This window comes from Eschrichtius robustus, chromosome 14 (genome assembly GCF_028021215.1).
Source record: "Eschrichtius robustus isolate mEscRob2 chromosome 14, mEscRob2.pri, whole genome shotgun sequence".
Classification (NCBI taxonomy): Eukaryota; Metazoa; Chordata; class Mammalia; order Artiodactyla; family Eschrichtiidae; genus Eschrichtius; species Eschrichtius robustus.
In genome coordinates, this window is record NC_090837.1 from 18,345,905 (window position 1) to 18,356,208 (window position 10,304).

The 10,304-nt window shown below is 39.0% G+C and overlaps 1 protein-coding gene across 1 annotated transcript in view; it reads left to right on the forward strand.

Moving 5' to 3' along the window:
- The window catches only part of PIWIL3 (piwi like RNA-mediated gene silencing 3), a 53,138-nt gene extending 43,274 nt beyond the window's left edge, over nt 1–9,864 (forward strand). Inside the window, 7 exon segments of the mRNA XM_068562421.1 lie at nt 4,172–4,372; nt 4,498–4,601; nt 6,576–6,646; nt 7,034–7,184; nt 7,892–8,020; nt 8,890–9,043; nt 9,748–9,864. Of these exon segments, the coding sequence (XP_068418522.1) occupies nt 4,172–4,372; nt 4,498–4,601; nt 6,576–6,646; nt 7,034–7,184; nt 7,892–8,020; nt 8,890–9,043; nt 9,748–9,864 (927 nt within the window).
- The last annotated feature ends 440 nt before the right edge of the window (nt 9,865–10,304 follow it).

Sequence of the window (10,304 nt, forward strand, 5' to 3'; positions counted from 1 at the left end):
CCCTAGACCAGGAACAGAGGGGAATTCTCATATATAAGCAGGGGTGAAGCCATGTGGCTCACAAATTTCAAAGGCTGTGTGGCGCTGGGTGGGGGCCAGAACCAGGCTGTGTAAGGTAATCCACTGAATGTGATGGGAAGACATCAAGTCACATATTTATGTTATATCTCAAATTAAACATTAACTTCCCAAATATTAATATGAATTGGTGGTAACACTACCAAGAGTTCATAAGTACTCACATAGTTTGGGAATAATAAAGAATTTAATTCCTATAAACGTGTGAGCTGGTGGAGTAAGGCAGAAATAGAGGAAATAAAAGCATATTTAAACTATAGACTTTTTTAAACCAGGAAGGAAAAGCAATCTAGTACTGCATTAATAAGTTAAGGCTAAAAGAATAAAAATAGTCATCTTACACATAATATTAATAACCTATTCCTCAAAATCAGATATTGGCAGTAAAAATGGCAACTGTGAACACAGTCCCTGTTATTTTAGAGAATCTTTTACAACTTTTCTGTTTAAGAATGAGTACACACCAATCCAATCTAAAACCTCCACTATCTATTTTCCTGAATATTTTTAAACTTTTTTCTTTTCACTTTATATTTTTAGACTTATAGGAAGAGTTGCGAAGACAGTACAAATCTCTCTATAACCATCATCCAGATTTCCCAACCAGTAAATTTTATCACATTCCTATAATCATTCTCTCTCCCTCTTTATATTTACCTACATATAATCATTCTTTCCTTCTCACTATATATATATATATATATATATATGTATATATATACCTGTGTCATTATTCATAGTAGTTACATGTGTGTATATATGTTTTTTCCTGAGCCATTTATCTGATCTACACCCCTAATCCAAATTCTTCCAATCGTTCCCTTTTATAGCAAAATAAATTATTTGTCTGGTCCATCAAGGGTCACCTGAGGCATCTAACCATCAGGCTTTTTCCGTCTTCTTTTAATCTGGGAAGTATCTTCAATCTGTCTTTGGGTTTTATGGCCTTGACATTTTAGAAGTGTACTGGCCAGTAATTTTATAGAACAATCCTCAATATAGGTTTGCCCATTTCCTCATGACTAGATTCAGGTCATGCATTCTTGCAGAATATCACAGAAGTATTCTGTGGTTTACTAAATCCATCATATTGGGAAGCCCATGATGTTGATTTAACTGGTCATTTTTTTTTTGCTATTCATGGTTTAAGTCATCAGATCTCCATGTAATAATTTTTTTATTATTATTAGAGTTTAGTTGATTTACAACGTTGTGTTAGTTTCTGCTGTATTAACTGGTCATTGTAATTTAGCTCATATGATTAAGTTGAGGTCTGGTAGGTTTCACCATTATAAAGTTAGTGTTTTATCCCTTTGTAATTGATTAAATTTATTATGGCACGACACTTCGAGACTATGCAAATGTTCTGTTTCTCATTGAAGTTTCACTCATTAATTTTAGCATCCATTGAGGATTCTTGTCTGAAACAGTTGTTAACATGGTCTCACCAAATAGTGATGTCTATGTTTCCAATATCCCTTCTATATTTATTAGTTGGTATTTTATTATAAGGAAGAGCTCTTCATTCTTGTGTAAACACACTCATGGATTCTTATTTAGTGGATCATAATCTTTTAATCTCATTGGATGCTCACGTTGTCCCCTTCACACTCACTATCCTACAAATGAAACTACTTCCCTGCCTTCTTATCACCGTAGCTTAATGTTGTCTGTTCTTGAACTTTACCTAAAGAGCCATATGCTTTCAGTCTTGTGTTGGTTTTTCTTTGGCTCAGCATTGAGGTTTATCTTTGTTGGGTGTAGCTGTAGTTTTTTGTTCTCTTGTTCTAAATGGTAACCCATTGTTTTTAACTTAATGCATCCTATTGTCAAACATTTGGGATATTTGTAGTTTTGCTACTACTTAAGCACCGTCATGACTACTTTTGTACTTGTCTTTCGTGCTCATATGTATGCATTTCTGTTGGGATGCACCTGGGAGAAGAATGTTCCTTTGTCACTAGATGCTGCTAATCAGATTTCCTTAATGGCTGTACCAAGGTGGTACACACCCACCATCAGCTGGAACATTCTCATAGCTTCATGTCTTTAAAGCATAGTATTATAAATCTAATCTGTTTAGAGTGGTAGGCTCAAGATTTAACTCGAGTACCCTTTCCTTGGCAGGACCTGGTCTTTAATTTCTGTCCTTCTCCCTCTTTGAGGAGAGGTTGTTAGTCTTTTCAGAGCCTCCCAACCTCTTAGCCGTGTTTACTGGGATGGGCAGATACCTCAGGAGAGAATGCAGCCTCAGTTGCTGGGATCACCTCTCTGGGTCCCTACTTCTCTCCTATCTTAACCCTATCATTCTTTACTGCCTTGTTAAACTGGCTGAGCCTGAAACAGGCAGGTTTCTATATCTTCATCAGCTTGAATAGCTCTTAAGAGGAGACAGGTCCATACTATTCCAGAAGCTGAAATTTTAGGAGACAATATTAGCTGACCACTCTCAGGAAAGTCAGATCAGCAGATTTAAAAAAACAGAATCTAGAAGATTTTAAACTTGTACCTAAAAGCTTGACCTACTAACCTACTAACATATATATATATATATGTATATGAGAGAGAGAGAGAAAGGGAGGAGGGAAAGAGAGGGAGATGTGTGCGTGCGTGTGTGCGTGTATAAAATATGGACCCAAAAGATCAGGTGCTCTTTAAAAGTGCATCTATAAGTTCGTTTTGTCTTTGTCTTCAACTGATCACACTGGGCTTGGAGAAACCTAGGCAAATAATGAAGGACCAGGATCCTATCGACCACATACACTGACCACAGTACATTACAATTAGAAATCATTAAACCACGTACACCTGAAGAAACCATTATTTTTTTAAGTAACAGTGATATTAGAGAGAATAATGGAAATTTATTAAACTCTTAGAACTGAGGGACTATATAAGTAAGTACTAGGCATCAAAACGTGGGTGACACAGCAAACTAGAAATGAGACCTACAGCCCTTGATGAATACACTGGGAATGAAGTCTGGATTTTAATGCATCAAGAACCAAGTCAACCAAAGTAAAATAGAATGAAATCAACAGTAACAAGAGAAACTAAATAGAAAACAATCTGCAAATAAATCTAAAGCTTTGGAAATGCTAAAATTTGATACTGTCAAGAATAATGAAAAAGAGTAAGGCTCAACAACACTAGGAAAAATAGAGTTCATTATTAGAGATTCGCTGGTGGTTAAAGAAATATTAGGAGAACACCATGGGCTAGAGTGGGCCAGTAAGTTTGAAATAGGTTGTTTATATTTTTCTAAAAACTGGTTAGTGTGGTGAATTATAGTGTGGTGAATATTTCTTAGTCCACGCAGGTAATGCATTTAATAAAATCTCATACTTTTTCATGTGAAAAGAAAAACTCACTTAATCTACAATGAGAAAAGAATTACCCTAATCTGATAAAGAACGTCTGCCAAAAACTTCTAGAAGCATCATTGTTAAAAAGAATATACTGATGATTTTTCCCATTAGTCAGAAACAAGCCAAGCGGTAGCCTCTCTTCCTAACGGCTCAGTGTCCTACTGGAGGTCCTGGCGAGGGCTTGGAAACTTGCTCTGCTGCTTGTAAATCAGGCAGTTTCCATAACAACCCCCAAGCTTGTTTGCTGGTGGAGGCAGATAACAGTATTTATCTCAGTGGATTGGTGAGAGAATTAACTGAATCAAGTAAAATGCTTGGCAAGTGCCCCACACAGAGCGATCATCCCATCAACGGTGACTGTCCTGAGGACGGTATAGTTCAGTCTATGTTTTTAACCCAGCCATGTTGACTTCATGATAGACTTCTGGAAATGGAACGATTCCTGGGAATGGAATGACTAGGATGAAAGGGTTTTGCAAGTTTCAAGGATCGATGCATACTGCCAAATGCCTGTCTCGCAGCCTGTCTCTTCCAAACACTCATACTCACACTTGTTGAATGCAGTGTGATTCTAGACCCTTCGCCCTCATGGATTCAGATATCTGTTTAATAAATAGTCTCTACTTTGTCAGCGCTCCAACTATATAGCTTCCTCGACACGCATCCATTTCTCACATCGCTATGTTCTTGCATCTTGGGGAATGTCATGTTTGCTTTCTTTCAAGGTCCTTTTCTTGCTGCCCACTGAAAATAAAGAAATTCATGATGGCATAAAAAGACATGTGTGTGTCAATTACCCGATTCCAAGCCAGTGTGTGTTGAAAAGGACCTTAGAGAGACCCAAGACGCCGCTGACCATCGCTACAAAGATTGCCCTGTAGATGAACTGCAAGCTAGGAGGTGCCCTCTGGAAGGTGGATATAGAAGTACGTGGGGATTTTGTTGCCTTCTCTTGCTTTCATCTGTCTTTGGTAGAATTTGTTAAGGTCCTATTTAATTGGAAATTTGCTTTGTGTTCTAACTCAATCTGCTACCTTGTTTAAAATTTAAGTTGCAGAATGCAGTGTTCATCGGTATCGATTGTTTCCACGGTATTGTACATCGACGGAAGTCAGTCGCAGGATTTGTGGCAAGCATCGATCCAGACTTGACGCAGTGGGTAAGCTTTGGCAGACAGTGTTTAGTGGGGAGCTATCTGGAGGCCAAATAGGAGAGGCGGACCTAACACACATTGATGGCAAGCTCCATAGACAAGTTGTTCTTAGTGAGGTGCTCTCCTGATCTTCTGGCAAAGTTAGGCTCCCAGAACATTTTGTATGGAAGCCTCTGATCATTCTCTATTGCTGCCTAACAACTACGACAAAATGTGGCAGCTTAAGACAACACTCACATGACCACGGACAGTCCTGTGGGTCAGATGTTGGGCACTGCGTGGCTCTCAGGGCCTTACAAGGCCGAGATTTTGTTTGTTTTTTTGGCTGCACTGCGCAGCATACCAGGGATCAAACCCATGCCCCATGCGGAGGAAGTGCAGATTCTTAAACACTGGACCACCAGGGAAGTCCCAAGGCTGAGTGAAGTGTCACATAAGCCACATTCTCACCTGGAGGCTTGGGATCCTCTTCCCAGCATACGTCAATGTGGCAGAGCCAATTTTCTTGTGATTGTGGGACAGAGGACCCCAATTCCTTGCTGGCTGTCACCTACAGCTAGTCTCAGCTTCTAGAGTTTCATCCACGTTCCTTCTGATGTGCTCCCCGCCTCCCCTCCAACTTCCAACCCGCCAATTCACGCTGTGTTCTTGTTCTCTTTTGAATCTCTCCATCTTCCTCTTCTGTCAGCAGCCAAAGAAAACTCGCTGATTTTAAAGGAGCTCATGAGGTCGGATATCATCCATCTGGAGACTCTCCTTATCTTAAAGTCAACTGTGCCATATAACATCATCACAGGGGCCAGATCTCACTATGTTCACAAGTTCCAAGGATGAGGACAAGTAGAATTCTGCCAACCGCAGGATTTGATCAGTGAGTCTCTGCATAGGGACACATGAGGAAGCACTTAGGAGATATGTGGGTGAAGACACACATGGGAACATACCCAGTGGCCTGTAGGTATAATAAGATCTTGTCTTCATACATTTGTATATAATGTACCTGAATAAGGAGATATGCTTCTATATCCTATGATTCTCCTTTTCTCCAGGGACCTTTTATTTTCTGTGCGTAGAGTAGAAAATAAAACCCATAGTGCAGATGGGTTTGCATATTCTTCTCTTGTGCATTATGGTATGTGGGACAGTCACAAACCACCACTATGTTCAATGCTGTTTGTGGCCCACTAGGTATAATTCCACAGTATCCTTTAAGGATCTTTTTCTTCCAGTCACACTCTAAATAGAGTAACATGGATTTACTCTGCCTTTTTTAGTAGAAAATGTTGTGATAATAGGTAAAAAGTTAAGCTTGCATTCATGCAATAGATATTTTTGAGCACTTGCTATGTGTAAATACTGAGAATGCAGCAGTGAAAATGTAAAGCCAAAATATCTGATCCCATCCATCGGAGTACAGATTCAGACGAACAGGCAAACATACATCATACCCTATCAGGTCATCCTAATACTCTGAAGTAAACAAAAACGCAATAAGGGGATAGAAACTCGAGACAAACAGGTGATTTTACTTGATACGCTGAGCAGTGGTCACAACAGCTATTACTGTTTTGAAGCAAACTGCTCCCTCCAAAGCAGATTCATATGGATGAACCATTGTTTACGACATTGAACTAGAAGTAGGAGTCTCCAGAAAAACACTGGGCTTGCACTTTGTGGAATTCCCCAGGAGCTGAAACAATATGAGTCATATGTATTCAAAGCATGTATAATTTGTAGTTAATGTTAACAAATGTTTCCATTCTATCTTACTCTTTGTGTGCATTCAAAATGTTACAAAATGCCTAAGATATGTGAAGAGACCAATACTTGGATCTCTGCAGCAGGATGAAGAATGGATCTTTAATTGGATCCTCAACTACTGATAGTGAATTTTTTTTGGTCATAGATTAATTTCATCATTTTGATTCTGAATTAATCTTGTTTTCCAAACTAATGGCTTATTTTTCTCCATACAGGTGGTTCTCTCAATGCATCATCCAGCAATCGGGGCAGGAGCTTGTCAATGGGCTGACAACCTGCTTGCATAGTCAGTGCCTGGTGGAGGCTGGAGGGCTTGAGTCTATACTGGTGGAGATACTGCCCCCTCCCACCTGGGACATCTGGCAATGAGTGAAGACACTTTTGGTTGTCACAGTGGGGACAGAGGTGCTATTGGCATCTAGTGGACAGAAGTTTAGGGATGCTGTTAAATGTTTTACCATGCATGGGACAGCAACACTCCTTGCCCCTGACCACCACAAACAATTATCTGGCTCAAAATTTTCATACTCTTGTTAAGTATGGACTAGACTGAGGACTTAAGCAGTGTCCTGAAAGCTACCATGTTGACAAATGAACATAGAAGTTGTCAAAAACAGTGGCCACTTTGTTCCAAGTTATGGTTTATTTATATGTGTTTCTGACTTCCTTTCAGCTGCCTTGAAGCTCTGGTATGAACAAAATTCATCTCTGCCACATTCTATCATTGGGTATCGAGATGGAGTGGGAGGACAGCTTCAAGCACTGATTGACCAAGAACTAAAACAGATGGAGTCCTACTTAGAAAATGCTTACAGAGGACAAAGGTGGGTATATTACTCATGAAGTGCAGATTTTGTAAGCTTTACATTTTAGTTTCCAGGGGCAGGGGGGAAATATCTACAACAACTGTGATGTGTGAATTGGAAAGCTGGATACAGAGAGCTTCAGTGGATGGGTGGGGAGAAAAAAACAGACCCTTCCCCCTTTGTGTTCCATGCCCACATCAGAGGAGAAAGCAGAACTGAAGCCTTGCAGTAGCAGGTTGTTTCCCCATATGGAACCCCATGATTCTTTCTTTTTCTAATCTCCTTCCAAACCTTGATGGAGGAGGGCTTGCTAACCTCAGATATTCCTAAAAGTCCATGAACATAGCCTGTCAATGGTTTGTACTTATCCAGCTCCTTTATCCTGGAGTTCTGTTCGTCCCAGGACTGGGGATTCCTCTCAGTTCCCTTCTCTGGCCTCACCTGTTTGTCAGTGAAGCCTGGTGCCCAGCACAGACAGTACAAGTAATCTTGACCTTGGGAGGAAGAGACCCTTCCCCTAGGATCTGAATGGCTATGAATAGAAACCTCCTCCTTTACTTCCTGAATCAGGCTCTTGGAGCTAAGACAGTAAAATTGGGGTGTGTGGAGAGCTACCATCTGCAGACTCCTTTTAATGGCTCCTACGTGTGGGCTGTTTTCGACACTCTGAATGCTTCTGAGATAAGGCAGAGCAACCAGAGTGACACGGATCATAATCTTTTAAGTGTCAGACTAACTTTCATCGTGGTGAAGAAACGAATAAACACCAGATTTTTTATTGAAAAGGATGAGGGAAGACTTGACAATCCATCTCCAGGAACGGTTATTGATTTAGAGGTGACTAGGATGGAACGGTAAGCCATCTTTCTTTATTTTAAAGATTCCTTTTTATTCAAATAGTAACAGAATTTTTTAAGGTTTGCATGATTTGCACGAGAAAGGAAGAATTGACCTAAAGAAGGTTAAAAATGGTAGATATGTTAGATAATTTTTTCTGTCTTCAGTCATTTTGTTTCTCAGAGAATTTTAAAAACAGACAAATATTTATTGATCGTTCTAAGATGATTCAGTTGTTAGGAAGAAGGCTAGAACTTCTGGTTAACTTTAGACTTGTAAAGTGAATTATGCAAATGAGAAAGTTATGCAAAACCACAGCAAGAAATAAAACAGGACATTCATACCAACAGATAGGGAGAAATGAATTAAATTTGAAGAAAGACAGAAACACTGATTTTTCTAGTAGAAGGCATGAAAGGATTGAAGAAAACAAAGCAAATGAAAAGTACAATTAACAAAGTGTAACATAAAATGATATAAACATTCAATATTTACAATAAATTGGTTAACCTTACCACTTATATAATTTAGGGAGTTTGAATATATTCTGGTGATTTGCAGGGATGGATATTCCCATCTTTCCCTGAATCTCTGAATCACATTACCTATGACCATGTCTAACGTGCTAATTTGATGTTTGCTGCCTCTAGGCATCAGTGCATATGCTTTTGAGTTTAAATCCCATGAGCGTTATTAATTGTCAATGATTTCACTGTCCTTTGTAGATTTGCTTTAGCAAATCATTGCTCAACAGTTAGCCAGGCTTCTAAATAAAAAGGAAACTCTGTATCATGGATTTCTGTAAATTGTTACTTCAGAGACTAGGTTTGCTACATTGTTTTTCTTCTAAAATAAGCTTGATACCAATTATGTTCTATAATTCTAGGTATGACTTTTTTATTGTGAGTCAGTCTGTGAAAGAAGGCACTGGCACTGTCACTCCCACTCATTATAATGTCATCCATGACACGCTTTACTTGAGCCCAGATGCAGTACAGAGTCTAACTTACAAACTATGCCACATGTATTACAATTTTTCAGTAAGTATTTTTTTTCTTTAATTTGGTAATGTGCATCTGTTAATCCCATACTCCTAATTTATCCCTCCCCCCTGCACTTTCTCATTTGGTAACCATAGGTTTGTTTTCTGTGTCTGTGAGTCTGTTTCTGCTTTGTAAATAAAAATAAGTTCATTTGTATGCTATTTTTTAGATTCTACATGTAAGTGATATCAAATAATATTTGTCTCTGATTTACTTCACTTAGTATGATAATCTCTAGGTCCATCCATGTTGCTGCAAATGGCATTATTTCATTCTTTATGAATGAGTACTATTCTATTGTATACACATACCACATCTTTGTCCATTCATCTGCTGATGGACATTTAGGTTGCTTCTGTGTCTTGGCTATTGTAAATAGTGCTGCTACGAACATTGGGGTGCATGTATATTTTTGAATTAGAGCTTTCATCTTTTCTGGATATACGCCCAGGAGTGGGATTGCTGGGTCATATGGTAGCTCTGTTTTTAGTTTTAAGGAGCCTCCATACTGTTCTCCATATGAACATGGTTATGGTACCATGAATATGGTAAGTATTTTTTGATACTGATTTTCCTTCAGATCTGTGAAATTGTTCAAAATTGAATCTACTTTTTGAACCTTGGCTATCTATAAAAATTTAAACTTAGGGAAAGCAGACATAAAAGTAAAAAAATCTTTTTGGTTGATCTTTCTCCTAAAGGGTATTATCCGAGTTCCTGCTCCTTGCCATTATGCCCATAAGCTGGCTTACCTGGTGGGCCAGAGTCTTCACCAAGAACCACATGAATCTCTGTCAAAACGTCTCTTTTACCTTTAACATAGAGAAGAAAGCATGATGGGATGTTGAAAACCACAATTTGTAAACTTATTTTCTCATTCTGCATCTGTACATCTTAAATTTTTTCCTAGATGCACAATCAGAATTTAAAACCATTCTTGACTGGACATGGACGAGACTCCAAGTGTGTTATGCTATTTTCAATACTACCACTAACTTAACACGAGGCTTCTCTTCTCCAGGCGGGAGAACTGACAGTGAGAGTTTTGTTTTACAATTTACCTCTCAAATGTGTTACAAGGACTTTATGATTAAACATGCCTGAATATTCTGTACTCCAAGCAATGCTGCTCTAATTGTAAAGGTTGGGGGACTTCCCTGGTGGTGCAGTGGTTAAGAATCCGCCTGCCAATGCAAGGGACATGGGTTCGAGCCCTGGTCCAGGAAGATCCCACATGCCACGGAGCAACTAAGCCCAT